This window comes from Uloborus diversus, chromosome 3 (genome assembly GCF_026930045.1).
Source record: "Uloborus diversus isolate 005 chromosome 3, Udiv.v.3.1, whole genome shotgun sequence".
NCBI lineage: Eukaryota > Metazoa > Arthropoda > Arachnida > Araneae > Uloboridae > Uloborus > Uloborus diversus.
Window position 1 is genome coordinate 38,469,210 of NC_072733.1, and position 19,462 is coordinate 38,488,671.

General features: G+C 36.5%; 1 protein-coding gene across 1 annotated transcript in view; it reads right to left on the reverse strand.

The window, feature by feature from the left end:
• The window catches only part of LOC129219210 (ras suppressor protein 1-like), a 122,140-nt gene extending 113,542 nt beyond the window's left edge, over positions 1-8,598 (reverse strand). The window contains 1 exon segment of the mRNA XM_054853535.1: positions 8,426-8,598. Within this exon segment, the coding sequence (XP_054709510.1) occupies positions 8,426-8,579 (154 nt within the window). The 5' untranslated portion in view covers positions 8,580-8,598.
• Positions 8,599-19,462: the final 10,864 nt, after the last annotated feature.

Consider the following 19,462-nt stretch of genomic DNA (forward strand, 5'->3'; position numbering starts at 1 on the left):
CTTAAAAAAAAATTTTCTGCAAGATTTTTGATTTTTTGTTTTAATCATGTTGTTTGTTTTTCCTTTTTTTTTTCTTTTTAAAATATAAAACCTACTGGAGGAGAGGACATATCCATTTATTTACTTTATTTGCCCTTAAAAAAGTTGTTTTTAAGTTTCGCGGTAAATTTTCAAAATGGCGTCCCGCGTTTTCAAAATGGCGCCGCGTTGTAGATTGTCCATTTTCACCAGTTGAAGAGGAAAAAGTGTGTTCCAAAATAAATAAAGAGAAGTACAATCGTATTTATAAAACACAATAATAAAAAAAATGGCACCCTTGCGTCTAGAGAAGGTGGAAAGAATACGGCTGAAACCCTTTTTTTCTTCTGCTGGATCTTTTATTTCATTTTTTGTTTTTTTTTCTGTTTTGTTTTATATTGTTTACCTTTCTTTTATTTATTCATTTTTATAAAATTCTGCATGCATTTGTAAAAACAAAAAAATATTTTGTAGAATCGCAAATGGTTTAGGTTTTACATTCTGTTCAAGTTTTTGGTATTTTATTGTTTTCTTTATCAAGGAACTAACTCGTCTTTTGGTTGAAAGCTGTGATGTTTCTAGAAGTTTTGAAAGCTGAAAAAAATTAATAATAATAACAATCTTTTTTATTTATTTATTTTTTTATTGTGATGTGTTTTGCTTAAAGATAAATTAATGTAGATTATAGTTTGCAAAAGATGTGTTAAATAATATCTGGGCAGGGGTGCCCGTTCCCCCCCAAGTTCAATTCCAACAAAATTTTTCCTCAACCCTCTTTTCCTTTTTTCTTTTTAGCTCACTTTTTATTTTATTTATTTTTTATTTACTTATTTATCTTTAATTATTATTTTATAAGAAACGTTCTTTGCTACGCCAATGACATATACACACATACTAAATAAACGGAATAAAATAAATTAAATAATTTAAATTAAAATAAAGTTTGGCTATCATTTTTTGAGATTTGGCTACCATTTTGTGAGGATCTGGTAGCCATTGGCTACCAATTCAAAATTTGAGTTTTGAGGTATACTATCTTCGTTGGATTCTAACAGGAACGTAGAGACACTACACTTTTTATTATATTCCAATTTTCTTTTAAAATATTCGATAGGTTTGTCCTTGTGTGTCAGATGCTTTGTTTCGAGGTGTCTTCTCAGAAGTGACGGTTTCAAACTGCTGTTCTCTAGAACTTCGTTGCAGAGAAGACAAAGCGGTCTAGGTTCAGACTCTTCTCCAGTAAAATAAAAGCCCATTTGTAAATAGTCACTGTCATATTTTCGCTTTTTTCCTCTTTTCTCCCCTAGTTCACTTTTCTGTTTAGTCGGGGTAGGCGGCAGATCATTTAGCTATCTATTTCAATATCCTGTGTTGATTCGAAAGTTACTGCTGATGTTGAGGGTTGATCGATCGACTGCTTGTCCATTTGTCGCTCAACCAAACTACCAGTTTTCAACCATCGATCCATAACAGCAGAAAGTTATTAAATCATAGAAATTACCAACACGATTATAACTTCACAAACAGAGTACCGTAAAAACCGGCGTATCGGCCGCACCCGCGTAAGAGCCGCATCTGAAATAATGTTCGCGTTTGGAAAAAAATATCGCAGAAGGGCCGCACGTCGCGTATGGGCCGCATCGAGATTCTTCAACAAAGGAACTTGCAATGTAAATTACATTTATTCCAGTGAAAATAACGAACAAAAATACATGTTTACAACAAAATTAAGCATTTAAAAATAATAATAAAGCATTAAAAGGAATAAATAATTTAAAAAAGAGAGTATCGAAAAGTAACATTTGAAATTTCAATCGAAACCATCAAAGTCAGAATCATCACTAGAAGAATGAAACAAATTTAAAATCGTTTCATCTAATTGTTCATTGTTGTTGTCAATGTCGGAATCACTGTCCGCAGATTCGTCAAATCGGCCATTATCCGAGATTTCGGCGGCTTTGAACGCGTTCACAATAACGCTTTGTTTAACGCTCTTCCATGAGTCGCTTACCCATTTAGCGACTTCGGCGTAGCTTGCTTTTCTCATTTTCCCAGTTTTCGTGTAGGAATGCAAACCATCCGTCATCCACTCTTCCCAACGTTTTCGAACTTCACTTTTGAAGCATTTATTGACTGTCAAATCCAGGGGTTGCAGCTTTTTTGTTAGTCCACCTGGAATGACAGCCATAGTTGCAGACACTTTTTTACAGGCACTCTTGACTACATCTAACAGATGTGCGCGCATGGAGTCGAGAACAAGAAGTCCGTCTGGCTTAAAAAAGGAACCCTTCCTCTTCCTCCAGACTTCATTCAACCAATCCAGCATAATTTCCTGGCACATCCAGCCTTTTTCATTGGCGCGGATGACGACGTCTTTAGGGAAGTCCTCTTTAGGCAAGGTTTTCCGCTTAAAAACGATAAGCGGTTTTAATTTTTCTCCATCGGCCGCACATGACAACACACACGTGAATGAACATTTTTCATTTCCAGTTGTTACTATATTTACAGTTTTTTCTCCCGTAACATTAACTGTTTTGTTGGGAGGACAGTCAAAAGTAAGAGGCACTTCGTCCATGTTGACGATTTGCGACAAATCAAATTTTTTTTCGGCAATTGTTTTTTTCACAAATTTAAGAAACTCTGCCTTCTTTATCTGCCAGTCGGAGGGCAACGCTTGCCCCATTGTCGTTTTCGTCCGGACGGAAAGTCCATTGCGCCGCATAAATCTGCAACACCAAGATTGGCTGCCAGCAAAATCATTAAGATTCATTTGCGATGCCATTTTTTTGGCTTGGAGTCTGATTTTTACAGTGGATAACGAAACACCCGCGTTTCGTCTTTCTTTAATCCAAACAGTTAGATTTTCCTCCAACTTAGGATAACGGACAACTCCAGTCCTGTTCGCGCGTTTCTTACGCGGCATTGCAGACAAAGTTGCTTTATCTTTTTTCCATCGTCGTATACATTTCTCGTCTACGTCGAATTCACGAGCAGCCGCTCTATTCCCGATCTGCTCAGCTTTTTCCACGGCACGAAGTTTAAATTCAGCAGTATAACTTTTCAGCCGTTTAATAGGAGCCATACTTCAAATGGACGAATTTGGAGCAACAAAATTACAGGAGCGCTAGATACGATGTTGAAGTTAGCTCTGCGAGAAAGCGAAGTGAACAGGTCAGCTGCTAAATTGACGGGGAGGGAGAGAGGGGAGTGACGGAGCGAGGGCGTCTCTCTCTTCAATTCTTCGTGCCCCAAGGCTGAAAGTTTGTTTCCCTTCCCAGAACCTCAGTGACAGGACACAGCTTCAGATTCTACACCCCACCCTCCCGACCCCTTTTCTCTCCCGTAAAGCACGAAGGCGTTCTTTTCCTCGACGTCAATCCATTCAGCTGATTTTTTGTCTTCCATTGCTTTTTACCACTCCTGAAAGAAACTCTCCCTCTCCACCCCCCCCCCCTTCACTCTCCCAGCATTTAGTTTTTGAAGTCCGAAGTAACCTTCAGCTGTATTGGCTTATTCAAGGAACTCTCCCTTTGTTTGCCATAGATAGATGTCCGAGCAGGTGTTTCCCCTCCTTCTTCCACTGTTTCAGCAGATAGCTGACAGCTACAGGTCGTCCCTGGGCAGGGATGTCAGCAAAGATAAGAAATTACTTTTGTTACTTAGAAGTATCGCATCTGCTTTTGCCGACCCCCCATAGATGATTTTTGTCCTAAAAGATAAGATTATTTTCACCGTTACCCTCTATTTCCCAGCCTTTTATATATTCTCAGAATTTGATATTTACGTCTGGAAGTGTAGGAAAAAGAATTAGCGTAAGGGCCGCCCCTTTGTATGGGCCGCAGTAAAGATAAAATAACCTTTTTTCACGCATGAGCCGCGGCTGATACGCCGGTTTTTACGGTAGCAAGTTCACGTAGCAAAACCAATTGCAAACAAAATCACTTGTTTTCAAGCATCTCTAAAGTATCTCTAAATACGTCTGTTAACAACTATTTCTCCAGAACTATGAGCATGCTGATGTTATACATTTTTGAAAACGAACAGATGGGTAAAATCCAGTAATAAATTTTAAGTTTGGAGCCTTTTGCTGTCATGTTTGCTATTCGATGACTGAATTCGACGGAAATTCCCGAGTTATATTTCAACCAGATTAGAAATAATACTCCTATGATGCATTGTTAGAGAATTCTTTATTTTTTTCGACATATGTATATTATGTATATTGTTTGATTGACTCCACGCGATGGCGCCTTTTTAAGGTCATCGTGATCCACGCCACAGCTTAATACAACGTTTCTGCATGGTGCCTCGCAATAAAGAAGGAAGGATATCTCTTTTTGTTGTCTATCGAAAAAAAAAATGAGAAAATTTCTTTTTAACCAAGATTATAAAACTGCTGAAAGATTTTTTTTTTGAGCTTAATACAAGAGTCTGGCACGTTTTCAAATTAAAAAAAAAATTTAGTAACTATGTGTGTAAATTGAATATTTTTTACCAAACTAGGAAAAATCCGCCATTGCACCGAAATTTTCGCGAACCCCCTTCCTGCACCTCGCGAACCCCTGGGGGTTCGCGAACCACCGGTTGGGAACTTCTGTCCTAGATGATGTATGTAACCTCCCCCTCTCCCGGCAATATTGGGCACTTTATTTTTGTAAAATTTGTTAGATTAAATATAATTTAAAATATTATTGGTAGAAATTCTGAGAGTTAAAATATTTATATTTTTTACACTATGAAATCCTCTTTGAGTATCACCCGGTGCGACACCTCTCTCTTGCTTAATTACATGGAACCTTTTTTTAATGCAAGGATATGTGAGCTTTTGAATGGAATGCATAGCTTTCCATCCATTTACTTATACCTTTTTGCATTGAAAAAACAGGATCATTGTAATCTCAAAACATGTCTTCCATATTTTTCATTAACTTGTGCCTTTAAAACTGCTTTATAATATAATGAATTTCTTTTTGGTGCTGAAATTTGTTAATTCGTACCTGGTATGATACATAATTTTTATACACATCGCAATGTAAGGTTGGCGATGCATCACAATGTAGAAAATCCTACATCACTCAGCCCTACTCTGGATATTCACAATGTAGTGGTGGAAGCTTATATATGAACAGCCACCAGGAGGTCAGCTGGTGTTTCATATATTTATCCTTATATATAATTTCTGTAGCCTGTTTTTGGTTTCTACGGCAGATTTTCCTCAATTCTTGATCGATTTCTCTGATTTACACCTTATTTTAAAGCTTATCGTGCTGGCTACTGACGAAAAATAGACCCATGGTCTAAAAATTGTTTTTCTCTACCAAAAAACCCGTTTTAAAGAAACAGAATGAGGTTTTCGGTTAAACTTATAACTTTAACTTGCACTATGATCGACACAGCTGAATAGCTTGATCGGCAGAGCATTCTCCTGGTAACCAGGAGAATGAGTGTTCGGGCCCACGTCCGGAAAATCTGCATCAAAAAGTTAGAGAACTATCGCGCATTACATGAACGCTTAATTAAGTGAATAACAAATATAAGGGAATGGAATAAATGAGAAGGAAACGCTTCTTGCTATTATGAAAACTTCATGTAACATTGTGCTAAATTACTTCTGAATTGTAAGTTTTTTTTTTTTTTTTTCAAAAAAGCTTTGGCTCTGGTAAGAAAATTAAAGCATAATGTAAGCGAAAATATAAGTATCAGGTTTAAGATTTCAGACTACAATAGAATTTTTTTGTTTTGTTTAGAAAAAAATAATAAATCGTATTTTGAAATATATATTCTTCGAATGAGTTTTTGACTCTTTGTACAAATAGAAAAATTACTACATCAATTTGAAGGATAAAATATATATTTTTTCTTCTTTTTGCAAAATGAAAAAAAAATAGCTTATCGCATTTTTACTACATTCGAAAAGCTACGCTTAAAAAAGAGCATAGTTAAATTTATTTTGTATTTTAACCGTGCTGTTAAATGATGAACACGTGCTGCCATCTTAGTCATAACGGTTCAAGCAGCCTGCGGTAACAAATTGTAAATATTTTCAAAAATAAAAACATTTCTCTTTAATATCTTATCTTATATATTATTCCCCTCTCATTTTAAAAGTTGTCAGGCTGGCTAATGACGAAAAATAGACTTACGGTCGAAAAACAGAGTTTTCGGAAACGCCTCTTGCTGTTTCAAAACCTTGATGCAGCTTGAAGTTCTTATGCAGATTTTTTTTTTTTTTTAAAGCAAAGTTCTAATACAATTTTCCAATTTTTTACGTCGCTTTTGGCAAAAATAATAATAATAATAATAATAATAATAATAATAGCCTGTGCGTGTGTGTGTGTGTGTTTATATTTTAATAAAGCTTAAAAGCACTGAACTTAGTTGTTCGGTTAAATTGATAATTTTTTTTTGGTAGAGCGTTCGGATATAAACTATCTGAACTTCGAGCAAGCTTGGGCTATCCGACATAATATCAAATTTACATTAATATTACGTATTATATGTACTCATAACATACACACGTAATAAAATTAATGCAGTGGGAATGCTACTTGGTGTTTCGATTCCTTTATGTAGGCTACAGTTATCATTCGGATAAGTTGACTGTTAATCGAAGGATTATCTTTTTTTTTCAAGCTTTAACTGCATCCAGACCACTCAGCATAATGTAAGCATAAAAAAAATATTAGATTTACCTCAAGGAAATCCTTTTTCTGCAGAAAAACATTTTCATTGAATGCTGAAATGTAGATGTTTCTAATAGCAGTGTTCGACCTTTTGTACAAATGAAAAAATACCACGCCAAATGAAAACTACGAGTTTCACCCAGTAAACCTTTATTTTTTTTATTCGTGCGAATACTTCTTGCGAATTTATTACTTCTCTAGAATGTTTGTTTCAATCGCTACGTGAGATCTTCGTATCATGCTGACTAATGACAAAACATAAACGCATGATCTTATTTTTTTCCGACAGAAAGCTTTTTTGCTGGCTTTTTACTATGCATTCCTTCAATGAATAGCATTCGAAGAAGAAGGCGCAGTTGCTAGGTTTGTTGGAGTGTCGTGCAGAATGGCACCAGTTCGAATCCGTGCCAATAAATATCTCTTTAATGTTCCTTTTTTTCCCGTCAGATGCTCACATGGGCAGGACTGTATTTGCCACAACCTGTTTTTTCACATGCACAATTATTGCTTTTTCACGAGTCACTACTCAGCCACAACTTTAATGATATTTATGTTTGCATTGAAAATACGTACAACCAAAAGGTGAGCAATGATCACAACGTTTTATTTATCGAGGTTTTGTTGCTGATGTCTTTAAATTACATGGCTTCTCTTCTGCACTTACTTTTTTCTGTTCTTCTTCATAATGTTTTTCCTTTGAAATTTTTAAAGAGCGAAATGCCTTATAAAACGATTCAAAGCACAGTGTGGAGTTCCGCACGGGTCGACTAGTTTGAATTTAATAAGACTTTAGGTCTTTAATTATTTGTTGCACATTTTGAAGAGAAAAGGGGAATTTTGTCCATTACTCATCCTTTCTTCATCCTATCTGTTACTGGATATCATTAGATTTTTCAGTGTGTGCTTCTGGGGGTAGGACCTTTTTTCAAAGTTGAGCAAATAAAGATAGAATTAACAAATTCAGGGGATCCAGAAGCAGCCAAACGTTAGGCAAGATATAGTTGCATGAGGGGAAATAGTTTTAAAAGGTCTAATAAAAGGCTCAAAAAATTGAGTTAACCTGAGAGCGATATCTTAAGCATGTCTGTTACTGGTGCCGTTACCCTGTTTCAGCAAAAACTTTAAAAAAAATTTTTTTTGCTAGTAGTAAAAGTTCAAAAAACAGCTAAGGGGACTTCTTAGAGGAGATCTAAGGGGGATCAGGAGTGTATCTCAATTACCAAATTTAAAAAAAAAATTGAAAGTAGGGCAGTCTTTGAGACCTCACATCCCCTGTTATGTCCTACTGTTTCACCTCTCATGTTACGGGTTTGATTTCTTAAGGAGGACATCAATATTGAGCCACTTTCGGACACCAAAATTGTTCTCAACTTTCAATCAATTCCAAACTTTTTCTTTTTTCTCAATCCACTACAAAACTGATCAAAGTAAATCTAAGAAGCGCAAATGACAAAGTTCTCGAAGATGAATTTTATCCTTATTAGAACATTTAAAATAATTTTATGCTTTCGTGAAAAATACACGAATTACTTATTTAAAATATTCGTATTTTTTCTGCTGTTTAATTAATAAAAAAACACAGCACAATAAATAGCTTGTGAGATGCTTTACCACACCCTGTATCTCAACCATTTTTTAACCAACCGGTTTCCAAAATAGAATCTCCAAATTAGGCAATAGCATTAACAGTATCATCACAACAAAAACAAAACCGTAACACTTACGGAGACTAGGCATTTCTTCAAATGAGGTGATTCCCTTGTCCACCAGATCAATTTCAGGATTGTTTTGCTCCTTCGCATCATCTAGAACTTTTTTCACTTTCGACATTTTATTGAAGTCCAGAAAATTGCACGAAGTTTCAGTTGATTTTTCCATCGCGCACGCAGAACGTACGTTACCGTTAACAGTGACAGCAGATATGGCAGAGGCTGACCGCAAGCTGAAACAGGAAACACCTTGCTTGATATTGCTTACTCCAATAGTTAGTTTCCGTTCAAGAGTCTCAAAAAGCGTTGGCGATGGAAAAGGAACAACTAAAGTTAAAAATGAAAATCATGTAGGTGTTCCGTAGGCGTGCGTTACCTTGCTATATATGGAGTAATTAATAACGTCACTGTGTTGGCCCGCCCCTTAGGTTTCAATTAGTTCATTCGTTAGCCATGGAAACTTATGCGAATAAAAATGTTTGTATGGGGTTTACGGAACAGAAGTAAAGCATTTTCACCCTTTTTGAAAAATAGAAGAGGATAAAAGTCTCCATTTCATTACTTTTTAAGACAGGAAGCGGAACTGCTGCTGAAGTCCACTAGAATAATGCGCCTGTATGTGTCCTCGCTTATGTATAAATTAATGAAAACGTTATCACTAAAACGTCATTTATACTATTTAGTATAAATGGAAAAGAATTAAAAATATACTCCAGTGTGATTGATTTTCCTTACTTTACGATGAGCGATGAGCCAAATGTTATTTGTTGCAAGGTCAACTTCTTGTGTACGTATAAAATCAAATATATATAAACATATATATATATATATATTCTTTTTGAAAACGATAATGAGGAGAGACCGCGCTCATAAGTTTCCCCGAAATGAATATTCGAGATTTTCGCTTAAATTATTAGAGTCCTTGTGTGAAAATATAATTTTTAGAGTAGCGACAAGAACTGCGCTCGAAAAGCGCAACCAGTTACAAGCAGGGCTGTGGAGTCGGAGTCGGACTGATTTTAGGGTAAAGGAGTCGGAGTCAAACGTGCCGTTCGAAAACATTCCGACTCCGACTCCAGTGTTTTTTATTTCTTTAATTTTCACTGACTCTCCTTGCATTTTTAAAAAAAGTGACTATACTTATTAATTTGATCACATGCTACTGCTAGTAGGAAAATGCTTGTCGGTAAATAGGGAGGGGTAGAGTCGTCCCTTAAGTTGAGTTGGAAACTTTCTTAGTAGTTTTTCAAAAATATTCCAACTAAAATCCAAACCAATAACGCGTCTATTTTTCACTAAACTCCTCAAAATAGGTAAACATAGTCAAGGTCACAGCTCAATTAACCAGAGCTGCACTATACCTACGCCACCGCCGTCTCCTAGTTTGCTTATTTTTTTAACTTTATTTAAGTGATAGCAACTGTCAGCAAACAGTTTTGTTGCCTAACATTTCCTAATCACTTTCAAATAATAATAATAATAATATATTTTTTACCTCGATCTCAGTTATAAAATAGTGAAAGGAATGTATGGGATCGCTTGAGCAAGTCGGAAAACTTCTGAGGGTGCTTGGCAAGTTCAAATAAGTGTTGGCTTGGCCCGAAAGCGCAAATCCAAAAGATCCGATAATATATATATATATATATATATATATATATATATATATATATATATATATATATATATATATATATATATATATATATATATATATATATATATATATAATATATATATATACGAAATGGGAAGATTAGGCGCCGGGAACTTTCAGCGCCGAGCATTTTGGGCGCCGGGAACATTAGGCACAATGTGCTACGCGCCCATTGTTCTCGGCGCCCAATCTTCCAAGACCGAGAATAGGGGTGTATTTCAAGAATAGGGGATTCGGGATTTCGCCATCGTAAATTTTCCGAAATTGATGATGTCCTAAGAAACCAGTTTTAATTTATTTCTGGTGTTTAAATTCAGTCCTTTTCTGGCGTTCGAAAACCCTCCTACGTTCTTTCTCGGGTGCCCACAGGGCCGGACTGGACCGTTAAAATGGCCCGGGCGATTACACAAAACTGGCCCATAGCTCAGGGGTAACCCCCCCCCCCCCTGTTCACAATCTTGCAAGTTTAAGGGTTTTTTAAAAATGGAAGGAGAAAAAAGAAATAAAACAAATGCAGGGCCATCGCAAGGTCAAAAATTTGGGTAGTGTGTGAGTTTGGCGGTCGTTTAATTTTTAGCTTATTTTAACACACACAGAGAGAGAGAGAGAGAGAGAAAGCGAGAAAAAATTTAGCTTCTGGTTTAAGAAAAGGTCATTATAAGTTTGAAGTGTTAGCAATATAAACCTAATCGTAAGTGTAATATTCTCTCAGTTATAGGGAGTTCGGTTTCTCCCCAGGAAAATTTCCGAAATTGTAGTTTTATAAACGCCGTTTTACGCAATCTTTATAGTGTCGGGGGAGGGGCGATTTCGAGGACCCTCGCCCGGTAATTTTTCGAAGTTGAAACTTTACAAATACACGTGTAGATTATCTTCTATTATGATAGGAGGGATGGGTAAGGGATCTTCTTCGGAAAATTTTCGAAATGGTAGTTCTAAAAACGCAGTTTCAGCCGATCTTTGGTGGTGCAAGGGAGAGAAGAGATGGAGGAGTTTTTTAAGCCTCTTCTGGAAATTTTCGAAATTGAATTCTTAAAGGATCTCGAAATTAAATGGAGAAGTTTTCTGAGAGTCTCTTCCCGGAAATTCGCCGAAATTGCAGTTTTAAAAGTGCACTTTCAGACTATCTTTGGTACTGTTCGTGAGAGGAGAGGCTTGGGCGCTCGATAATTTTTCGAACCTGAAGTTCTAGAAACACAGTTGTAGATGATCTCCAATTAATATTATGAGAAGAGGGGGTTCAAAGGCCCTCCTCCAAAAATTGTTTGGAAGTGATGCCCGTTTCGAATGTTCAGATGATCTTTAATAATGGACAGGAGGCGCTTCTAAGGGTTACTGGGGTATGCTCTCCCTGGGAGTTTTTCGAAATTGTCCTAAATACGCAATTGTGGAGTTTGGAAACTTTCCCTCGGAATGTTTCCAAAATCAAAGTTTCAAAAACACACTTACCTTTGGGGACATGAAATGAAAGAGCAGGGTTCGAGGAACCCCTTCTTGGCTATCCTCTGTTATTTATTCTTTTTATGGTTAATGTGCAAAACCCACCCTCAGTATTCTTCTCCAAAACCACCGGACTCCTTTGGTTGTTTTGTACAGCCTAGTATTTTTATCCATTTGGAATACAAAGCTGTTTGATGCGAAAAAAAAAAAAAACTTTTAACATTTTAGACTGATGTGGTGTACTTTGCAATCTCTTTTCCAGTTTTATTAATTTATTATTATTTTATTTTAATTCAAAATATCATATCTCCTGAATCTCTTGATTAAGTTTTTTTTAATTTTTTTTATTTATTTTATTTATTTTTTTACATTCAAACACTTTACACAACTGGTGCGCATAATCATTGTAGTATACTGTATTTTAACGTTTTTTTTTTGTTTTTTTTGAGCAATCACGATTGCTAATTGTTTTCACTTGACCGTACTACCGTACTTGACGTTCCAGTTCCTTTTTCAACCCAACCGTCTTCTGCACCCAAAGTTCCCGGCGTCCACAGGGGTGCCCATCCCCCCCAAGCTCAATGGCGCAAATCCCCCCCCCCCCCAAAAAATTTTTTTTCTCGCTAGTTTTTAAAGTGTGTAATTTCCAGTCATATTCACGGGGGGGGGGAGGTAGCGCTAACAGATACCATTTGAACTGAAATGTTGTTGGATTGTTGACCCGCCTTGCCTCCCCTAATTTTAAAACGTGGACCTTGAGTAAACAAGTTTTGGGTACCCCTGAATTTTGCTACACCTTTTTTTTTTTTTTTTTTCAAACGTATGAATAATTACAGGGACAACTTTCTGGCTTGGGCTGGAGTCATTACTAGATGTATATAAAAAGAACTGTTAAACGGAAATTTATTGTCAATTAGATAGGGGTCCGGGGAGTTTCTCCCCGGAAATTTTTCGAAATTGTAATTTTAAAACCACAGTTTTACGCGATCTCTGATGATGTTAGGAGAATAAAAGGTTTGGTGGCCCCTTCCCGGTAATTTTTCAATATTGAAACTTTAAAAGCGTAATTGTAAATAGTCTACCGTTGTGTTAAGGAGGGCTTTCCTTCGTTTTCAAAACTGTAGTTCTAAAAACGCAGTTTTAGACTATCTGTGGTAATGTTAAGAAAAGAAGAGATCCTAGGGCTCGCCCCTGGTAAATTTTCAAAATTAGTCTTACACAGGGATTCAAGTGAAACACGGCCGATCGCAATGCACCGCTGCGATCGCTATATCCCCAATTTGAATTCAAGTGTAACATTGCGATTGTCTTCTGTCCCGATTCCCTCGCAAAATTTGCAATTGCTCTCGAGCTCTTGTAAGTCTGGAAATCCCTCGCAAGTGCAGAAAAACATCAATGGCGTCTGTTTTGAATGCAAAGTTGATTTTAGAATTAATGGAATGTTATTGTTGAAAATTTTCAATTCTAAATTGGCAACTCAATGCAAGACTCGTTTTTTGTTTACCGTAGAATTTTTGCAGTAGCCTTCATTTTACATTGGAAGTAAAATTGGTTTTATTTACTTAAAATATGCGATACTTCTTCAATTTAACATTGTTTTCATCCACAAATGCAGTACTTATTTTAATTATGACTTAATACTTGATGGCATAATATTCTGCATAGTCATTATACTACTTCGTCGTTTTGAAGAAATCAACGGAATTTTTTTCCGGCTGAACAACAATACAAGTTGAATTACGACTGTGATGAGAAATTATAATTAAATTCTCTTCATTGTTGTAATTTTACTAGTTAGTACTATACTAGTTGAGAAAGAAAAAGAAAAGAGATTGTTGAAAGTGAGTAAATTTGTTTAACGTTCACTATCTTACTAATATAAAATCTCAATTCTAGGCTAGTATTTTTCAATTATTTGCTAAAATTGCATTTACTTGCGCATTATGGTACAATAACAAAATGAATCAAACTTAGCTACATGGCCCCGGCATAAGTTCCTACTATGACATGCATTGTACTCCCATTAAAAGGTAAATTGTGAAAGTCTGAAATCTGGTAAATGTTGACACTAGTCAGTGCATATCAGCATACACATACCACAGGCATCGGTGATATACTTAATATTTCTGGTGAATCGTCAGTAAAAGTCGACATTCTTTAATTTTGGTGTTTTGCAGTGACATATATGTACTGCATATCCATGATTTTAAAAAAAGTAATTGGCAGAAGCATTTTGCTATAAATAAATGAAAAAATAAATGACGATCCAGATCCCGTTGTTTTTTTTTCTAATGAGGAAAAAAATAATGGCAGTACTTCACAAAGGTGCATATGCAAAACGTAGTCAGACAAGGGGGGCAAATTTTGAATTCAGTCGTTTAATACTGGTTTGGGAGGGGGTGATAGTAAAAAGCGAGCAGTGCCAGATGTTTAATTTTTCTGTTATTTTTATATGTCTGTGGCAAATGTTGAAACCGATGCCCTCACTAGTGATGGGCATTATCGAGACCTTTTGATAATAAATATCTTTCCAAATCGAGAACTGGAGCGATTGATAATCCAGATCTTTTGAAATCGAGAACTCCAGCTGAGTCAATCAATAACCAAGAATTCGTGACAATAAGAGTTCTCGAGTGATTCGATTATGCCCATCACTAGTCCTTACCCGTCTACATTCAAGGTTTTATATCAAGTTTGAACAAATTTGAAGAAAATAATTAGGTGAATTTTGCCGCCTTTCAGAAGTTGCCGCCTGCAGCAAGGGCTTGCTCCCATATATGTAGTACAGCCCAACTCACTAAAAACAAGTGCAAAGAGACTGCAGCATTTGCTTGTTATATATACCAGATTGCTCGTAAAAAAAAGGGTTTGTGGAAAAAATCATGAAAATTTATACATACTGAGTTATTTTTATATTTCAATATAATACCAAAGTTAGCTATTTTCTTTGAACTGTCTTATTTCTCTCTTTCTTGTTATTTTTTCAAGGATTTTGTGATATGAAGAACATCGCCAATGGCATCTGCGGCTTAAAATAGTTCGAATTTTTTCTGCACTTTAGAAACTATTGAATACTGTAAACCCCGCTTAATCGGGTAACGGATAAACGAATAACCCGTTTATACGAATAAAACCTCCTGGAACCGAATATTTCCCCATAGATGCAATACTGAAGATCCCTGCTTAATCGAAAAATATTAATCAGCTTTCACAAGCAATTTTGATGAGAAACATTTTGAATTCATTAGAAAAAAATTAAGTAAGAACACTTATTGTTTGCATTCGACGAACCTCACCGGTCGACCGGTGAGTAACGGGTTAAACCGTACTAACCGCAACGTTCTATCATCTTTTGGTTACCATTTTAAGCTGTTGATTGGTTGATTAAAGCACGTGATCGGTTAACTGGTTGAGCCGGTCGCAAGCAAACATCGAGTTAAACTATAAAGTAATATGTATTGCCAACTATCTTTACATTAAGAAAAATAGCGCAGTCGATAACCTGATTAAATAACACAAATAAATATTGTACACAATTTAGACGATGATAAATTGAAATATTTAATGTAAGATACGGTAGACAAGGAGGGGGAAAAGGGTGTCAGAAAGTGTTCCCAAAAGATCTTGAGCAAGCAATCGCCTATTATGGAATTTTTCAAAAAACAATGTTGTTCTGAAAAAAAAAGAGCCAAAAATAAAGATTACATTACTGAAGTTGTAAGCTACTTTTTATAATTTTCATACGTGCTTGTAATATACTTGTTTATATACGAAATTATTTTGTTGTTTATTTAGCTTATTTCTAAAACTTAAGAAATAACACTAATTATTTCCCTTAAAAACTTGTTTTTTTATTATTATGTTTTAAGACAAGTTGTAAATTTAAAAGGATAAATTAAATTTCCCGGCTTAATCAAATAATATTTCTTGGAACCGACAATATTCGATTAAGCCGGTCTGACAGTATGTCCAAGGCTTAAGGCTTAGAGCTACAATATCCTTGGAAGTATATCTCGGAAATGATTTAACATTCGCTTCAACAAATATAATTTCTAAATCCTCCTAAACTCCACAAATTTTTTTAAAAAAGGCTGTGTCACTTTTTCTCAGGATTTATGGCTTTTTTTTTAATTCAAAATGTTAATGAAATTTTTCGAGAAATAGAATAATGTTTTCTGCAGTGGAAATTGACAGAAATTTTCTGACTGACAAAAATATTGCTCGCTTGAAGCGGGGTTTGCTCGATAAGGTGAGTTACGCTCTTATAGGCTTAACATTGTACCAGCCAAAGCTTTTTGATTCCCTCGCTAAATCCAAATTCTCGTTAAAACAGGGCTCGTTATAAGCAAATTCGACTGTATTAACCAGATACACTACAAGAAATGGTTCCGTAGGTAATTTAGACCTTTTAGTAAATAGGCAAGTGCTCGAACAAGATGCAAGCACGGATCCACGGGAGGGGAACTGGGGGAACGTTCCCCCTCCAAAATCCCAAGTGTACCTAAAAATTTTCAAAAGAGAGTACGGGAAAATAATTCCGTTTTTCAAAACTTGAACTATAAGAAGGGCGCCAGAAAAAGTAAGGAGAGAATTTCAAAGCGGATCTAAAAAGAAGAACTGCTGGAATGTCCCCCCCCCCACACACACACTTTAGAACGTGAACTAAGGCACCAGGAAAAGCAATTAGGCAACAACAGAAACGGATCCATGGAGGGAACTGGGGGAACCTTTGAGGGGGAAACCGCTATATATACCTAAAAATTTTCACAATAGAGTGTAGAAAATAGTTTTATAGAACTTAAACTCGAGGAAAAGCTCCAGAAAATTCGATCAAACAATAGCAGAGGCGGATCCCTGGAAAGGAACTGGGGGAACGTTCCCCTTCCTCTAAATTCTCATGTGTACTTAAAAATTTTCACAATGTATTACAGCGAAGTTCTCCAGTTATATAGAACTTTAGCTTGAAGAAAGGCGCAAGAAAAGGATAGGAGAGAATTGCAAAAGCGGATCTAAAGAGGAGAACTGGGGAATGTTCCCCTCTTCCCTGCATAAAAATAAATAAATAAATAAAGACAAATCTGTTTAAACTGTTTTTTGCATTTATTTGGTGAAGGATTGATCATTATATTTAAAGCTACTGCAATTCCGTGGCGCTATTAGAGGTGGAGGCAGAAGGGGGGGGGGACACAGGGCGACAGGATCCGTGATCCCCCAGAAGGCCGAGTAGAATGTTTTTGTAAAACATTTCCTATAATTAAAGAAAAAAATAGAACATACCTTGGAAACAGTTGCCTTTTTTAGTCGGTCTAAAAATAAGAAAGTCTTCATAATGTCGGAAGTCCGCTTCCTCCGCTAATACCTTTAAAGCGCGTCTCAAATCTTGTTTTCAGGACTTCAATTTTGAAAATTTTAAAGGGGAGAACTACCGAACACCTCGCATTCTAATAACATCGAGAATCGTTTAAAATTGCTTTTTTGGAGCTTCAATTTTGAAAAATTGCCAAACCCTAGACGTTACCAAATATGGTCTACAGTCATTTTTTTAAGATGTCGATAACGAAAAATTTCCGGACAAGGGTCCGAATGCTCCTGTAGAAAATCTGAACATTAAAAAATTAAGGTTTTGAAAAATTTAATGGGGAAAGCGTTTAAATCCTTTATCACTGAATATCGCTCAAAAACTTCGTTTTCTAGGACTTCAATTTCGAAACATTTTTTGGGAAAAGCCGCAGAACCGTACTGCTCGAAGTATTGTCAAAGTTAGTCTGTAACTGCGTTTTTGGAAATTCAATTTCAGAAAATTTAGCGGAGGGATTTTCGATTTAAATCTATTTTACAAAAAAACGGAGGCAGCCCCCCCAAAAAATCCCATCTGTGACCCTACCGGCAATAAATATCGCCTATAATTGCGTTTTTAAAACTTTAATTTCCGCAGGCGGCCCCCGAACCTTTCTTTTTCGTAACATCACCAGAGGCCGTCTAAAACTGCGTCCTTAAGACTAAAATGTCAACATTTTTTTTCAACAACTGCCCTATCAGATGGTGAAAATTTTAAAAGTGCACCCTCTATAAAACTTTTGTGGTTGAACCACTGGTGCAAATATTATTTCCTTTAAGCACATACAAATAGAAAAATGAACAAACTTTTTTAACTAATTATTTAAGAATTGTACTTTTAGAATTTGTAATGAATACATTTTTTTCATAAGAGGCATTAAGAAGCAGTAGATACGTTGTAAAACTCAATGTTTATGGTTATTTTTTAATGAGTAATTTCATATAACTCCCCCACCCCCATAAACATACTTGCTAGAAAAGTTCCCCTCCCAAATCCATCGTCTGGATCCGCCCGACAAGATGTGCAGAAACAACTTCTGCCGTAGCCTCTGATAGGATGGAAACAGCATTGTATCCTCGATGGCTATGTTTTTGCCCATTTACTTCAAAATTTGAACAGTCGGTGGCTGCAACTGAGTTTTGCATCTAGTTATATTACAACATGCTTCCTTCGCCCTATATCCGGCACTTGATGTACGAGAGAATAACCTGCAATTGTACCAGACAGTCCGTTTATCACATCCAAAGACTGCAGTTTGGTTCTTATTAGAACTCATCAGTCTGGAATAGTGTGAACAACCGAGCTGGAGGCAGATATCAACTCATTGGAGCTGAGAATGCCAACAAACTGGTAGACAAAGTAAATTTATCTCACCAGTGAGTGTCCGCAGAATGGTGCGGTTCGACTTGTGGCGGGTTATACAGCATGTAGCTCTGTAATACTACATGAAGTACATGGCTGGTTTTAAGGCCAATGTATGCCTTTAGGTGCGGCAGTGATGGGAAAATTGTATTACAGCAATGCATTTGAATTTTTAAATCTCAGACTTGTTTACGCAGGGCCAACGAGAGACTATTGCAGCCTAGTCGAAAACTAGGGGTCACAGCTCAGAGTTTTATGAGGAGAGTGGGGGCTGGGGACCAAACTAACAGGTTCGCCTTGGCTCTCAGCTGCCCTGCTTTTACCCCAAAAGCAAACCAATTCCCACTATTACTCCGTATCCCTGAAACAGCTGTAGTCTAGAGGGAAAAAGATTCCAAATTCCTAGAATTTCAAAGCTTCCAACTTGTATCTCCTAACCTAAAATTGGCCTGACACTGCAACCCCGGTTATAAGTAAACCTTCACCTCCATATAAAACATTTCTCGTTATGCTACAATGCCCAAAAACACCCCTTTGTGTCCATTTCCAGGGCTAGCAGGCCTCTTGTGAGCCAGCTTCAAAGTTTTTGCCTGGCACATGGCTGTCCAAAGAGAAGGATGAGCAGGGCATCCCCCGCTGGGCGGGAGTGAATACATGACAGCGAGCTCTAAACTGAGCTTTAGCTGCATTAAAATGTATTCTTTTTACTTTTATTCAGTACTAGTGGTACCCACACGGCTTTACCCATAGTAGAAAATTAAAAGGTCATTTGGTTCGCCTTTATATTTAAATAATGTATGGTGAATTTCTCGCCAATTTGCTTGCCCATGTTACAGTTCTGCGTTATGATGATTTTGTAATTTACTATTCCACATTGTGATAATTTGTTCGGAGAAAGTTTCTGAAAATTGGAATAGAAAAAGAACAAATTGAATTTTTTAAAAATCGCTTCAAGGTGCACACCCTCATGCTACAAACTTTGCTGAATTTCATGAAAATTGGCCAAATGGTCTAGGTGCTATGCAAGTCACAGAGATCCAGACAGAGAGACTTTCAGCTTTATTATTAGTACAGATTTAATTTAAAATACTAACACATTCCTATCTTTTTTAATAAAAGGAAAGATAACATGGTCAGTCTCTTCGGACGGCCCTGCCCCTGCTTTCCTACCCTCTGTGCGGCCTTGGTCAGGACCGGATCTACATACTCGCAGACCCTGCAGTGTGTGTGGGGAGGGGGGCATGCCACTGAAAGTGCT